Here is a 20,753-nt window from a genome sequence, read left to right on the forward strand (position 1 = left end):
AGAAATATGTTATTAAAATACTGAGAGAATTGAAACATAATAAAGTATGACGTGACATGGAAATGCACAGTGTGCATAAAAAACGGGCCATGTAAATTTAGATTAAAAAAGACTAACGTTAATGCAGTGGATCTCAACCTTTTTGACTTCAAGACCAACACATTGTTCACAATAATATATTAAGGCCCTACACTCACAGGTCCCGCATCCCTCGCAGTAGTGCAACTTGGGATAACGACAAGGGTGTATATTAGTAATAAATAACCAAACAATGTTTTAGCTTTTTTTAAATATCTTATTTGAATGTCAAATGAGCCCCTTTTATGTTTTAATGCCCCCTAATGTCAATGCACATCTGAGCTGTTGAGGAGGAAATCGTGCCATCTAGTGATAGAATGCATTATTGCACAAGACGTGTCTGATTTTCTTAGAAAGCTCTTTATATAGGCTACCCAATTACAGCCACAACCGATAATAAATGGAAAGAATACTATTTAGCCAACTCTTAGATTATCCTGCAAACAAAAAGAGTCACTGTTGCATTTTAACGTTAATGAACCCAATACAAATGTTATTGATTGTGTTATTGAAAGTGGCTGCATGAATGATTGTATTTGTATAATTATGGGTCAGTTTTATTCTAACATCACATTGTGTCAGAGAACGAGACAAAACTTTGACTGCAAATTTCCCAGCCTGAGAAATTGAGGATTATTTTAATAAATTCTCCTTTTAAATAAAACCTTAAAATAAATACCTTCTATCCCAGCATGGGTTTTATAAAGAAGATAGCTATTACGATTGGTATAAATCTGTTTATATCAGGACATTGCACACAATGTGCAGTGAAAGACTAAATAAATAGGTTAAAGCTATAGCCAATGCAATGTGTTATTTGTCCAGTAGGGCGAGACCTAAACCGTTATATAATTTCACTGTACAAAACATTAGATTCGTTTTAGCTGTTATTCAACATGTTAATCTAGTGTTAATCTATTTCAATGATTCTCATATTATATTATATCCAAATATTTTCATTTACGTTTTCAAATGTCTTATGGGTTTCTCAAACTACATGTACCGAGAGCCATTGCAGCAAAGGTAATACAAATCACATGAGAGGAGGAATGTGGCTGTGATTGGCTCATTTCCCTGTCACTCCGAAAATGCGCCAAGACCTCCTTTTTTTCTTTATTTAATCCGTTATTATGATTTATGATTAATAACAAAAGACAATAACCATATTCAGCCTTTACAATCTGTAGGGAATCGTACACCATCAATTACATAAACAAACAAACAAAAAATAAAATAATAAATAAAAAAGATGGAAAGAAAATCACATTGTGAAAACAAAATAAATCAATAAAGAATATAAATATTTAGCTTTTGTTTTATTGACCTATTTTTAACAATTAATGTATAAAGAAAAATCCTCTTGAAGAACAATTAACCGAGGGGGGACATTAAAAAAATACATTTATTGATAGTTCCTAAGTAACTTTAACTGCTTTTCCCTTGAAAAAGTAAAGTAAGAAATTACTCTTGTTTTTTCTGTCATTTAAGTTACTTCAGAAGCAATTAAACTAAATACTGTGTGTAATATATATGTGTGCAATAGTGGAATTGATATCAAAAATCAAAGTCAAACTATACAATCCCTGCTTTAATGTATAATTCTTTCTTTTGTGATAATTTGGTCAGTCAACAATACTACAGTAAAATCACCAGTGTCAAGAAAGGTCAAATTAACACTCCAAGTGTACAATCCCTACTCTCAAAGTGTCTATTACACGCCGTAAGAGTTAATTTGACCCTGTGCAGTTTACATTGTATTTACATTTATAATATAAAAAGTACACCGAGGTTTCTGTCACACTGGCAACACTCTTGGTTCTCTGAGAAATTTGTTTATCATTCCTGTAAAAACTCTTTACGGTTAACTCCAGTAACCCATCATCACCCATCTGTAAAAGTTCCAAAAGTTTATTTTAAGTGTATAAATACGATATTTGAGACTCTTTAAAGGTGTCTTGGAGTTATTCTGAGGTTCAGCGGGAACATTATATACTGCACCAGTTAACCTTTCTTTTTTTTTACAAAATATGGACCAAAAACAGGCCAAACCCAAATGCTTTATCCTCTCAGAAGTTTCCTCGCAATGAAGATACTGAGAGCATCTCTTGTGTTGTTTGCTATTATTGCCCATTTCATTATCTCAGTGTGTTCTGTAACTAGATGACATCATACAGCTGAACTCATCGTGACTCAGAGCGATCTGCACACCAGCCATACAAAACACACAAATGAGGTCAGTTCAAAGTGATGTCTGTTCAGCCAGGAACGGCATATTTCGCTTGTTTCCATGCATTTTTGCGTGTTCTGACCCTGAACCATGTGTTATGCTAGTATTTCTAAAATGTATACTCAACTCAACCTTTATTTATATAGCGCTTTTAACAATAACTACGGCTTGTTTATAAATGTACTCTCAGGTCATGATGAAAAAATTTAAAACCCTTTCACTTTTTTTTAAGTTAAGTAAAGTTAAGAAAAAATGTCAGAACTTAGCTTTTTGTGTAAGTGCGACATTAAATGACGGATTGTGATTTTGAAAGGTGCAGGTTTCGATAAAATTTGATTCGTTTTTGGGATCTTTTTTAAGCCGTCGTGCTATTTCAGGTCCGCTTTGATCCCATAATAATCGACCTTTTCATGTAGCTTAAAGAGTGATTTCCTGTACATCAGTAAGTCAGAAAGAGTTCTGATTGAGCCAGGAAGACGTCTATTCTGAGAAACGCTGTACTTTAGTCTATTATGCCTTTAGAAGGGTCTGATTGTTTTCGCAGAGAGCCGTGCACTTAGATATCTCATGTCAGGCCTGGAAGACCTAAAACTATCTGACAGAAGCTCCATAACTTTCATAAGCTCGATGAGCGTGTTTGAAATGAAATACTAATATCTTAATGTGCAGGACACACTCTACTACACCATACAGTCTACTATTTCAATTTAAAAAGCTCGATGTCAAATAACATTACGCAACAATAATCATTTTAATCAGAAGTTAGTTTTATTCAACCCAGTATAAGTGGACGTAAGAATACTCCAGATGTATTTCCATTGAAGATAAACCGAAGACGTTCTGGCTCTTATCCCCACTGTGATGTTCACTCAATGTCCACCTCGATTTCAGACGATGATGGATGTTTGCTCACATCTTTCTATTCATCTGACCATAGCAACAGAACATTCAGAGCCTTTTAACAAGGGACGTCTTGACACGATGTGCTTTCACGATGATGACTTTCACTTTGTCACCTTCGGGCGAAGTGGGCGTCGTTGGGTTATATCTTTAGGGTGAACGACACAAAGTCCTAGAGAGCCGATAAAATGCAACTGAAATGAATTAAAATGTGCAGCTTTCTTTGATATATTGACGTATTTTCAGTGAAACAGGAAGTGAGGATGGGACGTGAGTGGCTCCTCCCCTTTTTAAATAGCCATCTGATGAGAAGCTGTCGCGCAGAATGATGTCGTTTATCCACATTGGTGGACGTGAGAGACTATTCTAAAGGGATAGTTGGGTTATGAATTGACTTTTTGCTTTTTATTACGAACGTGTTAGTCTTGGGGGAGCTAGTGGGCTTCAAAACATTAACAAATTCAAAATTTAAGCGATAGTTGCCCCAAAAATGAAAGTTCTGTCATAATTGACTCTGCCTTTTGTCATTTCATGGCGCTTTTTTCTTCTGCAGAACACAAAAGTAGCTATTTTGAATTTTTTTATAACTGGAACCCATTTACTTGCATTCGTTTTGTGTCCTTACAAATGAAGGGAATGTGGGCCAGTGCTGTTCGGTTACCAACGTTCTTCTAAATATCTTTTTTGTTTGTTTTCTGCAGAAAATTGGGCATAAAGGTTTGAAATGACGAGAGGGTGAGTAAATGATGACAGAATGTTCATGTTTGGGTAAACATTCCCCAGTAATTCCCCTAAAACAAACAAAAAGTCAATTTTAAATCCATGGGGAATTGTAGTCAATAAAATAAAACGTGTAATAAATCGAAATTTCTACCTCACATACACCATTCATCTTATATTTATTCATTTCAGAAAACTGGATTCAGAGCCTGTATCTTGGTTTGATTTCGTCTGAATGCTGTTCAAGAGGTCACACAGCTAAAACGTTCAAGTTTTCAAAGCAGCTCTTTACTTGCAAACAAGAATTTAGTGATAGAAGGACATTTCTTTGATTCTTTCTGAATGGCTTACAAGCAATTCATTTGGCCAATGGGAGTTTCCTTCCTGTAAAAAATACCAGCAGCACTTGAGAAGTCATAACAACAGAATGAAAGGTCAGAAATAATATCTGAACGTAAGCAGAGAGTTTGACAAAAGACGTGAATGTGACGCTAAAGCGACTGGAATAATCTCTAAATTATGCCTCCGTATCCGGAAATGCTTTTAATTTGTCCAGAAAGAAAAGATGCTTTTTGGATTCGGGCTTGATTGTAGTTCAGTCATGCATACGATTGAGGGGAAGTTACATTACGAAAGAAGCCTCGGGACGAAAACCTTTTAGATTTAAAGATGAAATGCACTTCTTTTGAGGTGCAAACAAACACGCACACAACACACACTGTTTAAATATACATTTTAGGGTAGAGACTTTCTATTCATAATGATTGTTCGGAATGTTAGTTATTTATTAATGCTTTACTGACTAGACAGATCTCATCCAAACCTTCTTTGACAAAAGAATCCTACTGGAATGTCTACTTTTAAACGATCTGGGATCAAATTAGATTTTAATGTCTATTTATGATCAAATTCCTACAGGATTGACTGAGGTTTGCTCTGAATTAAGCGTTTAAGCGTTTTCCTTTTTATATTCTGTGTAACGGAGCTATTTCAAGACACAATGAATGTGACATAATCCAGGAAAGAAAACAAAGCTCATGCGCTATTAACACTTTAGACAGCTGCTCCGAATTAGTCCATTCAGTCGTATTTATATATGTGGCCTTCACAGCTTATTGTCCCCAAACCAACGTCAGCAAAAAGGAATCCAGACATTTCTGAGGAGAACGTAGAGCTGAACCCACCCAAAATCACAGATGACATCTCTTTAATATCTCCTAGACATAAATGAGAAGAGGATGAGAGAAGATGGAATATTATGCTTATGTCTCATTTTCATCTCAAATGATTCTCCTGCGATAAAGAAATGTTACAAATATGTCATTCGAGTTTGAGAAGAGATGACAACAATGTGTCAAACTGAGCTCAGATTTGTCTCGTCTGCGATCAAAAGTCAATATTATTGAAGATCTCAATATGAACTCGAACATTTCTCATCGAATTTATTAAAATCCAGATTATTTGATCTCGACAACCTGCACTTATTTACACCTCCACATAGACTCTTCACGTGTTTCAATAATTTCAAACTCATTTGATTCTCTGTTATTTCTTCTGAAGAATTTTAAGAGAAACATCTGAAACGAAATTGATACTCAAACGAAACACAACTGAGCAATAGGATTTTCCTCTTGGCACTGGAAGATTTACTTTCTTAAACAGCTTCATTTTGAAGTTCAAAGTTTCACATTTCGTTTTCAACTGTCCAAAAAACAAAAATTCTGCCGACAAATCCTGTCACGTACTGTTGAAATGAAACAGCACATTTCTCGCTAACAGCCACGTGATTGAGAAACATTTGCATTTTTAGTACAAACAGTTATATCCTTATACATAAAGTTATTGGTTTGAATTGTATTGATGCTTGTCTAAGCAGACACCACCAATAATGTCACTTTTGATTGTCTATTTAACACGAATTCTAAAGGAAATTTCTTGTGGTTGTTGTTTTTTCCAAGAGAAAGCATCTGACAAGCAGGAGACTTGAGCACACGTTTCCATTTGCTGTCCATTGCTGCTTAAAAAGGTTCCCCAAAGGTTCCTTTGTATCGGGCTGCGAGGTGCATCAAGCACCTTTAACATTTACAGAACAAGACAGCGACAAAAGGTTTAACAAACTAGGAATGATTCTTGACTGAAAGGTTCTGTAGGGCAGTGGTTCTCAAATTGGGGGTGCCAAGATGGATCCAGGGGGGCACGGATTTTGTGGCATTTTATGAAATATAGAAATGTAACACACATTTTAACCAATCAAACATCAGAAAAATAAGCGCACCGACCAAAATAATGAATGTTCCATCATTGTATAACTGAATATGTTTTGGTTTAATTCAAATTCTTAGTTTGAGATTATAAGTCTTTATCTTGGGGGCCACAAAGCAATGCACAGGGGGGCCTTACAACAATATTTTTGAGAACCACTGCTTTAGGGAATCCAGAATAATTCTTTTACGACATCACAGCTTTTTTAGCACCTTTGTTTTTAGAAATGTATTACAGTAATTTTATTCCCCGTGTGACTTTTTTTGGGAAATCAAAACTGAAAGTGTTTTGTAAATAGAAAAGGGGATTTTGCCAGTGGATATAAAAAGTCAACCATGCAGTGTGTAGTTTGTTGAAACAAAATCTAAAAAAACACTGGCAGTCTCTTAGCTGACATAGACATCAGATAATCAGATAAGTAAAGGCTCAAGCACAGTGATTTACACACACGCACACACACACACACACAGCTTTTTTTGAGCATACGTTCAGTTCCCCCATACACTTACTCACATGGGTTTGTGGGAAAAAAGTTCTGCTGAAAATCCCCTTTTACTTGAGTGTGTCTCTGTTTCCCTCCCCTCTCTCTCTCTCTCTCTCTCTCTCCATTTCACTCTCATGTTAGATCCTGTCTGCTTCAGCAACGTCTGAAACCCCACCTCCCCTCTCTCTCTCTCTCTCTCTCTCTCTCTCCACCCCATCTCAGGCGGCGTGGAATCCTGGCTGTGTTTAATTGCCGAGTGGCAGCCAGGCACAAGATCTGAGGAAAAGATCGGGAATCACTCGGAGCCGCCGCGTCTGTCAACGCTTTACGAGCCCCAGCCCCGAGAAAAGAGAGAGAGAGAGGAGGTGAAGAGAGGAAGTGATTGGAGTTTGGGAAAGGACGGGCATTTTCACGCAGTGGGACAAGCAGAGCTGGGAAGAGACGAGAGAGGTACATCAAGGTTTTTAGAGAGATAGAGCAGGAAAGGGGAGGAGGAACGGTGAAGTAAGACCTTAAGTGAGTGAAAGACTTAGAAGGAGGAAAAAAACTGGAGGGAGGGAAAGAAAAGAGGCCCACTGCTGGAGAAAGAGAAGCAAGAGCGGGAAAGTGGCAAAACAAGAGTAAGAGAGAAAAACCAAGCAGGAGGAAGGAAGGGGGGGGTGGTGAGACAGGCAGAGCAAAAAGTTGTTGAGGGGAAGTTGCGAGAGAGAAACGGTCTGTACAAGAGAGCAATGAACGAGGGCAGATGCTAGACGAGAAGCTGCGCAGATGAGAAAAACAGCCGCCGTGGATGTCCTGGGTGGAGAGGGAACCAGGAGGAAACCAGTTGCTTTTTAAGTCCTTCGTCCGGGCGCGTTTTGCACTGGCATGCACTCGGACGACACGGTATCGAGACAGCGTGCGATCCATACACCCTCCTGCCACCTTTGCCTGCAGCGTGGAAGCTCACAGACTCAGAACGACCCGAATGGCGTAGCTCACCGGACGGCCGTCCTCCCATTCCCGAAGGATTTAGGGATTGCCGACTACAGACCAGAGAGGACGGGGTTATCGCCGCGCCAGGTACACGCAGAGGAAACTCACCGTCCGTTCTACTCCTGGGGGGAAGCGAGGTCGGCCAGGTGGGATACGCCTTTGAACTCTCCGCACGCCCCTTGCACGTGTGTGAGAGAGATACGTAGAGACTGCGGGTGCATCCAGCGATGGTATTACCCAGAACACACCTTCAACGGATGCCGTGTTCCTCCACAACTGAAGGTCAGAGGTCAGCGGTACTACAGGGAGGTCTTGTACACCTCGGAGCAGCACTACAGGGGTCCCGAACAAGGAGATCTGCAGGACGAGAGTAATGCGCCTTTGTATAATGGACATTGTCAAAGGAGACGAGTATCTTTCCAGAATCATGAGGAGCGAAACGTGTTCAACGGTCCTGACACAAGCAGACAATCCGGTCTGAATTCACGTTGTAATGGGACAGACTCCGGACAGGCAGCTTTCTTTCCCACCGAGGTTCCCCCGGGCAAACTGGGCCGCTCGAGGGTGCCGAAGGTAAATGAACCGGCGCAGGACATAAGGACGTCTCAGGGGAGTGAAAGCAACTTGAGGAAAAGCCACGGAACAGTACGGGAACAGATCAAACAAGTGGTCACCGAGCTCGAGGAAGTACTGGGTGGTCTCAAACAGGTCCAGTTGGAGATGAAAGAGGTGAGGTTGGATTGCTGAGTATTTAAGTGAGTTGTATAATCCATGATGTGCAATTACAGACAGTCAGGAGTGGGAGACGGGCTGAAGTAGGAGATACTTTTCTCTTTGAGCTTAGCTAATGAAGTCTGTCAGTGATTTGCGGTTTGCCGTATTTCGAGGTGATTCTCTTATAGCAAACATCTTCATATTAAATCCAACAAACCCAGAACACACATGTGCTAGAAACGCACTTGTTTTCACATCAATTGGAAATGTTTGATATTCTCTGGAAGGGTATTGAGGAGAGGAATATTAAATCTTGTGAAATGGAAGCGCTTTATCAGAAGAGGTCTGATAAAAGAGCACCGAGATCATAAAATCAATATAGAAATATAGATTGGCCTCAGTTATAATGGACTGCGCAGGACATTAATTGAATTATTTAGACATGAATCAACGGATGCATCGAGACTCCCATTAAAACTTGTCCACAGGCATTATTGCTTTATTTTTATTGGACTGCATGAGATTTTGTTAAAACTTCACTTTTTTAAAATGTTTTTTATGGTTTAATTTGCAAATCAAATGTCTGACTTCTCTTTCAAGCGTCATTCTGTTTGTCGTTGAGAAGTTCAGCATTATCTGAAGAAAATGTGACGTGGACTGATTTTAAACTCAGCAGGTCAAGATTGTTTTGTTAGACATTCAGTGTCATTGACATCAAACCTGGTAACGTTTACATTTAAATGCCGAAATTACATTCACCAGTTTGCATTTTGCAGATGCTTCCATCCCCGTCGACTCCATGACAAGCTTTACATTTAGTGTTCTCTTTTTTTTGCAGGTTGTCCAACAGATTGATGTTCTGACATCCGACATTGACCTCGGTGAAGATGACTCAAGTCCATCCACCAGCTTCCTCCAAGAAGGACGTCACCGGAGCAGTCAGACCGTTGCTGTAGCTTCCAGCGATCAGGAATCATCCCTTGAGACTTCTGATTCCTCCATCGCACATCGCTCCATTTCTGTGGATTCGTTTCTTATATACAATCCTTTAGTAATGAGAAACCACACAAGCTCATCTCTTCCTGATCAGCGATCCGTCACAGCTGAGAATAACTTTGACGCATTCACGCAACAGACCTCAGAGTCTCACCGGACGGGGAGAACTGTCAACGGAACTTGTCTGCCACACCGGACCCCCAAAATCAGAGCAAACGGAGAACTAGAGAATCATGAGCGCACAAAGAGTAAGAACCACCGGCCTCCACCCCATCCTCAGAACGGCCAGGTGAAAACACGGACAGCCCCCCGCTCTGAAAAACACAAGACCCTCTCCTCTACTATAGTGTAGAGAATATATCTTATCACCAATGACGACAAAACACACACAAACGGACAAAAATAACATTCACGGATTGATGAAGGCCAACACATGTATTCATTTACAAAGGAACTTCTCCCAAATGCTCGGTGATGAAACTCAGGGTGAGTGAACATATCTTCACACGAGGGTTTGTTTGTGTCTATGATTGCTGGATGTTTCTTCTTGACTAGGAGTTCTCAACCATTTTGACTCCAAGGCCCCCCATTGCATTAAACATTATTCAAATGGCCCCTCCCGCACACAAAACCTCAAAAATTCCACCCAATAAAATATTTTAGAGCTTGACATTAACTGGAAAAATATTTATTCCTTATTAAAAATGGCCAAATAACAAGAAATGTTGTGATTAAATGTTTTTGGGGTTTAGGATGCTTCCGTGCTCAGTTGGTCTAATTTTAATATATTGGTCATCTTGAGGCCCCCCTGGAAGTAGGCCTTCCTGTTGAGAACCACTGTTCTAGACGCCAATAACATTGCATGCATAGCACTTAAGTCTTTTGCCTCTATGTGTCTCACATTGCCTCAAATGTGCCTCTTCTTGAAAAACATCTCGAGATACTCAAGTTTGCAATTGACAGTCACACGATTCAAATGGGACCTCAAAAATGTTTTTTACCTAACAGTCGATATTCTGTACATACAAGCTTACTGTATGACAGAAGTGTTGTCTCATTTTGGTCTCTTTTTTTCTCTTAAGGAATTTCATGAGAATAATCAAGGTTGATATGGAGGAACTCCATTGTGTCTCCTGAGCTTAGAAAGAGTAACATATTGAATTCCATATTGAAAATATTATTGCTCGCTGTAGTTTTTTTGGCAAATTTGATGGAGATCTTAGTCTCATTTACGTATCAACTTGGTCTTATAGAAAGGAGAATCAAATGAGAGTGTGATTGTTGAAACACAGGAAGAGTGAACGTGAGGAGAATTGTTTGAGTTCATATTGAGATCTTTAATAATGTTGACTTTCGATTGCAGACGAGACCAATCTGAGCTCAGTTTGACACATGTCTTCTCAAACTCTAATGACGGACACATTTCAGACATTTCTTTTTCTCAGGAGAAATATCGGAGACGCAGCTGAGATTAAAGCAAACCTTTCCCTTTACGCTCCATTTATGATGAATAATCGAGATGTTAAAGTGATCTCATCTGTGATTTGTCTTTCTTAGCAGGTTTCTGCGTTTATTTCTCAAACATGCTCCCTTCTCAAACCTTCATGTCTGTAACGAGACATCTGATGTTGCGTTTAAGGAAAAACTCTCTTGCTTTAAAACCTGCCAACATCACCGTGTATTTTGTTCCATGTTAGTATTTCTCTGAGGACAGAAGCATGACTGACAGAATTGAATGAGAGACTGAAGACAGTCTACACAATGTCTCAGTACTTGTAACGGTGCTCATGAATGATTTCTGCCATCTGCTCCTCAGGATAATATGATGTCAATATGTAGCGCTGGCTTCCTCAGATTACCCACAGCTTTGTTGTTTGGCCTCCAGGCAGACTCGCAATCTCCTTCATCGCATTATTTCACAACTTCAGCTTTGTGCAAGACTCGGGCTTCAGTTTTTGGGGCAAGGAGAACCATTGTTGAGCGTCGTGTGCTTCATCGCTGTGGAATCCGGGACAAAATCCAGAACGTTTGAGAAATATTCTATAAATGAAAGATATATTTTGTCACAGATTCACAGATTATATCTGCTATTCTTGCGCTTGCTTGTCGGCTGGAATTTTATGTAAGTTTGTTGTTGATAAATGAATTTGCTAAATGAAACAAAAAACTGTACTTTACCTTTGTATTTACTACAGTGAATTGATTAACTGTATTAAATACTGAAGTATACTTCAATATTTAGTATAGTAAACTGTAGTATACTGTAATACATTTAAGTAATGACTACACTTTGTTCTGTAGTTTTGACTATAATGAAGTGCAGTAAATACTGTAGTATACTTTAGTATTTACTACAGTATAGTAAACTTTAGTATACTGTAATATATTATAAAACACTTTGTTAATGTATAGCTACTTAAGTATTATGGTAGTATAAACAATACTACTTAAACGGTAAAGTTAATAAACAATATAGAATCTACTATGAAATATTAAAAAAAGAAAACTACAGTGTTTTTTCATGTGGGAATCTTCGGCATCAGTTAAATTTTGTAGAAAAGAAATAACTGGAGATTATCGTGGGAAGTTCTTGAAAATTCATGCTGTCCTGGGTGGTGGCTTGAGGGTGTTGGAATGGTTTCTAGGGTTGTCTGGGTGGTTGCCAGGCGGTTCTGGGTGGTGTCTGGGATTTTTCTGGATGGTTGCTAAGTAAGGGATGATGTACAGACAGCCGGTTGTTATTGCAGAAATAAGCCCGACAGTGTAAACAGAGGATTATTTCGCGATAACAGCCGGACACTTGTACATTATCCTGCTTTTTACACGGCTACTTGCCACATGAGAAAAAAACGCTAAATCAAATTTTGCCGAATGCAGACCGTTGCAGACGGTTAAAAGACGTTCAAATGTCACGAATAGGCAATTTGGTTGAATCATTTGTAAATATAATGTCAGATATGTTATTAAAAGATGTATTTATATTTAGTCAGGCATTTCGATGATTACTTTATTAGGGTTATTTATGATTTTAAAATTGTGTTTTGTTTTACTTATTTGATTGTTTGCTTTTTTATGCTTTTCTTTTCGATTTTTTGTCGGTTAGATCACATGTTGTATTAATGGTTACTCGTATTGTTGTTTTATTCATTGTACGGTGTCCTCTGTGTCTAGAAAGGCACCTTGAAATAAAATAATAATATACCTGTATTTGATATGTAAAAAAAAAAACTGAATGGCTGCATCCGGGTTACCGTGTGTTATTAGTTTTGAGAGGTTGTTATCTGGGAATAACGAACCTGCAAATGTCACGACTAGCCAATCAGAACCAAGCATTCCAACGAGCCGTGTAATACGGTCTATCGCATTGTCTCTGGATTTGACTCTGGGATTTTGAAATGTATTTGATTTTCTTGTTAAAGGAACAGTTCACACAAAAATGTCAAACTCTGTCATCATTAACTCACCTTCGAGTTGGTCCAAATCTGTACAAGTATCTTTGTTCTGATGTACATAGAGAAAGATATTTGTAAGGATGCTTGTAACCAGATCTTGGTCACCATTGACCACCATAGTAGTAAAATTACTTGTCAACGTCTTTGTTCTGTCAAAAAAATATTTTATAACAGTCCTGGGGCACTTTTGACTGCCATTGTCATATTTTCTACTATGGGAGACAATGGTGGTCTGGTTACATGCATTCTTTCAAATATCTTTCTCTGTGTTTATCAAAACAGATACATTCATAAAGATTTAAAACAACTCGAGGGTGAGTAAATGATGACAGATTTTTCCATTTTGGGTGAACTGTTCCTTTAAGAGAGACAGTGAAACACCCACTTTCGAAAATAAAAACTCATTTGTTAACAAAGAACATTTTGGCCATTGTCAACGCTTTCATTTTTGACACCTGTCAGGCAAATATCCTAAATCTAAAATGATTGTTAAGGCAAGTAACAAAACACGTCTTTGTTATACACCGCAATTCAACATTTGGAGTTCGAGGATTGGACAAATTGTTAACCCTAAATCTGTAAGAAGTGTGTCTGTAAGGTCACCGATGTTCAATTTTACATTCCTCGTGTGGTGAAGTTAAAATGGAAAGGTTTTGTGAATGTGGTTATGAGAACAAAAGGAGGTGATTCCAGTCTGCTGATGTGAATGATGGTGGTCCTCTGGTGGACGGTATGTGTCTCTGCACTTTTGTGTGTTGTATCTGGTTTTCATTATAGAAACCTCTTGGCTCAAGGCCTGACCGAACGAGTGGAGCTCTGCAGTGTCTGTGATGGTCACATAAACACGAGCGCTTTCAGACGCTATTTACAATGACGGCCACCCACTGTCTGGCTGCTCAGAACAGCTGGGTTCGGCGCACAAACAAGGATGTGAGTGCTGCGAGCGCAGGCCGTTACGGGCAGCGTCACCCGAATGTGGCGGATGTTTTGGTAGACGTGTGTTAACACAGAACGCCCACAGCTTGGTGCCTGAAGAGTATCTTTCTGAAACCATGTCTGATGTTAAACTGACGTAAAGAGTCCTCAAGCAGCTCTTGACCAACATGTCCACTTCATCTGAAATCTAAAAAGCAAAACCACATACATCTGATAACTTATCAGATGTTTCTCCTCCTCAGTAACCTCGCGAATCTCATAGGGTTTCAGAACTCTCAAGAATGAGAATGTGGCGACCCATCTGCCATCAAAAATCGAATCCGTCCATGTTATTTTCATTCATTTTCATGGCTCTCTGCACCATTATGTTAGCACTGGTCTCGTTCATGAGAAACATCTTAGACAATGGCAAATGTTTTCAGTGTGACATCATATTCCTCCTAATCATCTGGACCACCAGAGTAATACTGTGTCATCATTTACCCCCTCGTGTGATTCCAAACCTGTATGAGTTTCTTTCTTCTTCAGAACCGAAAAGAAGAGATTTTGAAGAACGTTAATAACACTGAACTCCATTGATTTCCATTGTTTGAACACAAAACCAATTTCTCACAATGTCTTCTTTTGTGTTTCACATACGGAAGTAAGAGTCATACACAGGTTTAGGCACACATCCGGGTATGGGGGTATTTTTATTTTTGGGTGAACTATGGCACCAATGATGCGGTGTATTTTATTAATGCTACATATACACAAATGAGATGTAAAAGTGCAAGCATAGTTTGTCTTTCAGGTAGGTGGATAATGACATGTGTCTGCGACAGTATGACAGTGTTTAAACGCTCTGTCATTTTTAACATGATGTAGCCACAACGTTGCATAAAGTCTCACATTGCAGTTTAATCTGCCCATCAACCACCTACAGACCACAACATCCGACTGACATTGACCAATTACAGCTTGTTTTGTTTTTGCATGTTAAATAAAACAAATATTACAAGAAGCAATGTACTCGTCGTATATTTAAGTGTAATATTTCATTACTACTTGGGAGTAAATTTGCTAATTGGTTTTGGCTTATAAAAATATGTTTTTCAGTACTTTTTTCTTTTACAGTAGGCATTTATTAACGTTCTGTACACAACTAGTTTTTCATGTAGGCTGATGCAGATATACTACAAGTGAACTTATACTTGTAGCACATTTTTTTGTTTATTAAAGTAGACTTTTAAGCACTGTACTGTATACCTTAGTAGACGACTAGTTTTTATACTTTGAAATCTTCCTTAAATAAACTTAACATATAGTTTATATTTATATATAAGTTTTTGTAGTTTAAAGGAGGGCCGGCCCTGCCAATCTTATGTTCATCTGGAGTACCTGTGGAGTGCTATTGCGTTCTTCAAATCTCTGAAAAGTGTTTACGTTTCTCACATTTACAGAAGACAGATTCAGCTGTACGATTATTTTCCGACCTCCCGGGGGTGTTCCAATGGGAGGAGCTAGAGACGAGTATGCACAGCTGTTGCATTGATGTAAATACTGTACCAACAAGTTTTGTTGTTATCATAACGTTAACTAACTTACAGTTTGATCGAGCCTTACATATATGATCCAGAATCGCACCCCTGTATCGTGTCTGTACAAGAACCACAGCAGAAACGACTAGAGATGGACGTCTCTATATGGTAAACATTGTTTTTCCATGTGAGCTATTTTAAAATCGTTTAAGTCACCATTCATAATGTTTCAATGGTTTTCTGTATTTGCCCGTTTTAAAAGGTGTAAATGCCATAGGTGCATTACAATGCCAACAGAGGCTTTCAATATTTCACAAAGTTTTACTTCCAAAATGGTCACTTTTATCGTCCGTCATTCAGTTGTTGCGAAATCCAGAGTAAAACTGGTACTTGTTTGAGATACAATCTTTTTCGAAATGACGTTCGCATCACAAAAACATTTTCACAACTCGTTGCTGTCCAGGAAATGTAAACTCCATCCACTGCTGTCGTCACAACGGGTCTTTTGGAAACCTGAGCAAGGCTTTTTTCCCCTCGCATCCAAAAACACACCATTATTACCTAAAACAACAACAATACACGATTATGCACCACGGCTTCTCCAGGATTGTTCATTCATGGGCGTGCTCTTCCAGGAGAATGGCCAATGAAACCTTAGGATCATTGTTTGGAAACAGGGATCCAGACTTATAAAAAACTTTCCGAAACAGGTTGTAGTGCTGGCGGGCAGTATCGAGCAGAGAAATACCACGTCATGAGTCCAACTCGTTTTTTATCAAGTTGACCATGTTAAGCTTGAGGACCCAGCACGTTTAACAGTATAAAGAAGGCACAATGGATGTCATAGCATATTAGGCCTCCTTTAAGTATACTACTGTTTCCATTTATTAAAAATATACCTGTAAGTGAATTTGAAATGTATTCAAAGTACATTTCTATTCAGCGTCACGTGTTTTATTTCCTCTAAACAATGTACTTTTAAGGACATTTCTCAGAACATAGACTGAAAGTATACTTTCTTAATTTAGAAGTTTAAAAGAAGTATACAAATAGCAGACTTGAATGCACTTTTTTATAAAGTATGAGACGGTCAGTGGGTGGTCTTTGGGTGTGTCGTCCGAGACTGGAGCTAATGATGGATCCCAGACAGCTGAACGGCAGCTCTGCCTTTAGATCATTTCTCAAACTTTCTCCATGAATTTCGATTGACTGTCAGATTTTCGAAAATAATAAGAGAAACAATTGTTGAAACGCATGAAGAGACTATAGAGGTATAAATTAATTGCAGATTGTCGAGGTCAATTTATCTGGATTTGAGTCGATTCGATGAGAAATGTTTGGGTTCATATTGAGATCTTCAATAATATTGACTTTTGATCCCAGACTTGACAAATCTGAGCTCAGTTTGACACATTGTTGACATCTCTTCTCAAACTCTAATGACGGACACATTTGTGATATAGATGAGACTTGAGCTACTTAAAGGGATATTTCATCCAAAAATTATAAATCTGTCATCGTTTACTCACCCCCACGTGGTTTCTAATCGGCATAAATGTATTTGTTCCAATGAACAAATATTTGGAAGAATGTTAGCCATTTTCAGTTCTGGGACATCATCCACTACACCAGTAGGAAAAACAATGTAGTGTTTTATTTGTTCTGTTGAACACACGATGAGATATTTTGAAGAATTTAGGAAAATATAGTGTTCTGGGGCACCTTTGACCACCATTAAATTCGTCCTACTATGATAGTCAATGATGTCCAACATTCTTCCAAACATCTTTCTCTGTGTCCAGCGGAAATGTAGTAGTTTAATACAGTAATGAAATTAAATTACATAAGCATTTTTGGGTGAACTATCCCTTTGAGTTTCTATTTTCTCACCTAGGAGACATGAAAGAGATCTCATCTAGGACTCTATAACTTTCAGATACATTAGAATACAGTTGTAATTTTCATTGTCTAGTTATTTTCACTAATCATTTTTAAACTTTAAACTGTTTTAGTGATGAATAGTCCAGTGATGTTGATGTTTGCTATGAAAACACTTGGTCACACTTTACAAGGTACCCTTTATGAAGCATTTATAAATGTGTTCATTAATGATAAGTCATTTACAAATGCATTATGAAGCAGTTATAACTGCATTAATAAAAAGAGGGATTTGAACGAAACTCCTGCCAAATAGTGAGCCATGTTTAACTCACGTGTTATAAATGCTTAATAAATGTATTTATTCGTCATTTATTTGACTCGAAAGCAGATTCATTATTATCTTGATGTTGTTTGCAATATAGGCTGTCAGACTGGACACGGTCGGGTTGTTTTTCTACCTGCTCACTATTTGCCAGGTATTTTGTTAGAATCCCCCTTTTTATTCATGAAGTTATAGCTGCTTTATAAAGCATTTGTAAATGACTTATTAATCATTAATGAACACATTAATGTAAAGTGTTACCAACTTTCAGGTCAACGCGCCGGTATTAGTGCGGCCTTGATAAAGACACTGCGGCATCGGTAAACTCTCGCTTGATGAAATGTGTTGCCCTTAACATTGAGCCAAACTGTGCGTAGTATAAACGACACAGATAAATCAGATGGAGTAATGAGAGCAGTCTTGGCTTCAGACTGAGAAGAGCTAAATCACATTTTGTTATTTGAACACATGAAAACTTAGTATCTTCAATGCTGAAAATAACTTTATAATAAGTGAAAAGTATGACATCGTGTCATATTGTCGTTTTCTGTTGTTATTGCTGATTCAAAATTTGTGTTTGCGGCTCTCGCTGATCTGGGATCTGATCCAGAGACACACTTGGGTTTAAGCATCGATCAACACATTTTAGAGGGGCATTTGTATAATGAATTTGCTCGTGGCTTGTGACCCTGTCAGAGATTGTCAGACACGAGAGATCAGCGTGTAATGAAAATGTATCTTTTATTATACAGGGACCGATGCCACAAAACTCATCTGAGGACGGCACAGCTCCAAACCAAAGCATGACGACTTCTGTTTCCAGTGGAAAACTCCAGTGTCCTCTACAGCGTTTCAATGTCAGATGTGGGTGTTCTGATATCATATCGGAGATATCCAACAACGGAGATCATTGACGTCATTTAATATAAAACTAAACACCCGTCTTCTGTTGAAATGAATGCTTATGTGCTCTTCACGTCTTTCTTGAGTCCTGAAAGATAATGGTCGTGAACGTCCGAATGGTTGGGATTCTGAAATAGGAAATCATTTTTCAACTTTTCCTTTTTAGACGTGTCTTCATCTTGTCTTAATCATATGAACAAGTTTAGTTTTAACTTACCAAGGCTGGCCTTCTCAGCAGGGTCTCTCTCTCTCTCTCTCTCTCTTTCGCCCCTCAAAAAAATAAGTACACTTCAAGTTCAGTTTAGTAAGTATACTTAAGCTCGCAAAGTTGATTCTAATATCAATGTCTAATGGATATCTATTTCAAAACTACTTGGGACTAAAGTGGCCTACTTTTTAGTTATTAAAAGAATACCTTGGAGTATAACAGTAGGTTTAAGTACACAAACAACTGTGTTTTTGTTTGCACTGCGACTACAAGTGAACTTATAAGTATACTCATAGTTTGCAAGTCAAGCACATGTTTAGTCCATGAATGAACACTTTGAAGTATACTCTCAATAAACTACTAGTTTAGTGGTTTTTACTGCAGGTACTTGTAAGTTTTCTTCAAATAAACTTCTCATCATAATTATAGTTTACTTTTTATATATTATTTATAATATTATAGTTCTTATATACATTTGTGTACATTTATAGGAAAGTTTTCAAAAATAAAGTGTTAAAAGACAAGCATACATAAGTGTATTTCTGAGAAGTGGATAAAAAGACTTACAGCAAAGCGTACTTTTTTTTTTGACGTTTTAAAGAAGTATATTACTGTAATAGCACTCTTGAATACGCTTTTTTTTAGGGTCTCTCGAAGATCTTTTATTTTGCTTGACAAATCTGTTACCTGCTTTCTCTTTCAAAGGAAGCGTATTAGAGAAATAAGCTGCTCTTATAGAAATGTATGACTTTGTAACACAGAGCCTTGAGCTCTCAGATATATGCAAACTGTTGCGGGCATCTGAAAGACTGTGAATGGAAATGCTTTAACACGTTTAACATTTATTTTTTTATGGATCAGACCAAAGGTTGACCGGATTTTTGTCGGATAGGAAGGATGAATACATATGCTATATTGCTCCGGATAATCTGAACACATTACTGGCATTATTTAAGCAGTATTTAAAATCAGCGTAAGACATTTTTATACTGTTGCAATCCTGTGATTTCGCGGTGTGGTCAACAGAGGACGCTGCAGGCCACAGAAATAAACAACAAAGGAAATGTTTTGTAAATGAAACCAACATGAAATAAAACAAAATGTGTTTAAATGTGCTTTTGATGACTTCTGTGGTCAATATGTTTTACTTTTAAAAACACAGGCTATTATGTATTTTAGAATGTATTAATGTGATGTTTAAATAATTTAGTTTCTATTATGAATAAAGGATTTACAATTATAATGAATGAACGTAAATAAGTTGATCTCGGTGGACATTATTGTGACTTTTGAATGCATTACAGTGAGGATGTGCTTAATCGTCATATATACATTTTACAATGATAGGAAATTAAAATATAGGCCTCAATTTCCCATTGCGACCCTTTTAATATTGGGTTGAAATATAATCTGGACATGCTTTTGGACATTCTTTTGTTGTTTATATTTTTATATATATTATAAGCTACGTTTCTGAATACTTTTATAAAGTGTTATATCTAGTTGGGGGCACGGGGTTTGAATTTAACATAGACTGTTTGCAGATGTCACATCGAGTCTGACTTACATTTTCCTCATGTTTATAGTTCAGGCCTCATTGAGGTCAGTATTGACAGTGTCTGTTTATTTAAATCTTGTCTGAGAGTTTCCACACTTCTCTCTGAGAGACCCCCTCGCATCCCAGCATGCATCTGCTCGGAGGCAGAATGTTTCACACATTTTCGCAGTTCATGATATGTACAACATGTCGTAAAGCAGGAAGGATAATGAAATCAGTTTGCGTGGTCGGGCCTGACCTGCTGAAGTCATCCCTAATCTTTCTGTGACTCCAGACAGAACTGACAAATATTGACGTTGTGAATCACTGTAAATCTCCCGTCTGGACCCAGAAAGACATATTGTGCTGATTATTTAAGGTTGAGTCCTCGAGACTATCCGCTAAGTTTCTGTGGGTTAACCGAGCACACGAGGTCACTCGAAGGCACTCATTTTTCTTGGCTTGAGCCTGGATCCTTTTTGGACGCTTTTCTTTTTGGTCAAACAGAACAAGGTTTACAAGAAATACCCCATGAGAAGGTTTGGAGCTGATGGATAGGCACATGTTCCAGAGAGCCATGACAGAACTGTCAACTGGCAGAATGTTGTTTCAAACCCTGGTTAGATCAAATATGGATA

The 20,753-nt window shown here is 38.1% G+C and overlaps 2 protein-coding genes across 2 annotated transcripts in view; both read left to right on the forward strand.

The window, feature by feature from the left end:
- rx2 (retinal homeobox gene 2) overlaps positions 1–20,753 on the forward strand; it is a 149,763-nt gene that overhangs the window by 70,026 nt on the left and 58,984 nt on the right. The gene's annotated exons all lie outside the window — the stretch shown is intronic.
- Positions 7,041–19,693, forward strand: LOC306892569 (uncharacterized protein). The gene is made up of 3 exons (XM_079453707.1): positions 7,041–8,375; positions 9,199–9,842; positions 18,220–19,693. The coding sequence occupies exons 1-2, from the start codon at positions 7,539–7,541 to the stop codon at positions 9,706–9,708; spliced, it is 1,347 nt and encodes a 448-aa protein (XP_079309833.1). The 5' UTR covers positions 7,041–7,538; the 3' UTR covers positions 9,709–9,842; positions 18,220–19,693.

This window comes from Barbatula barbatula (genome assembly GCF_947034865.1).
Source record: "Barbatula barbatula genome assembly, chromosome: 3".
Classification (NCBI taxonomy): domain Eukaryota; kingdom Metazoa; phylum Chordata; class Actinopteri; order Cypriniformes; family Nemacheilidae; genus Barbatula; species Barbatula barbatula.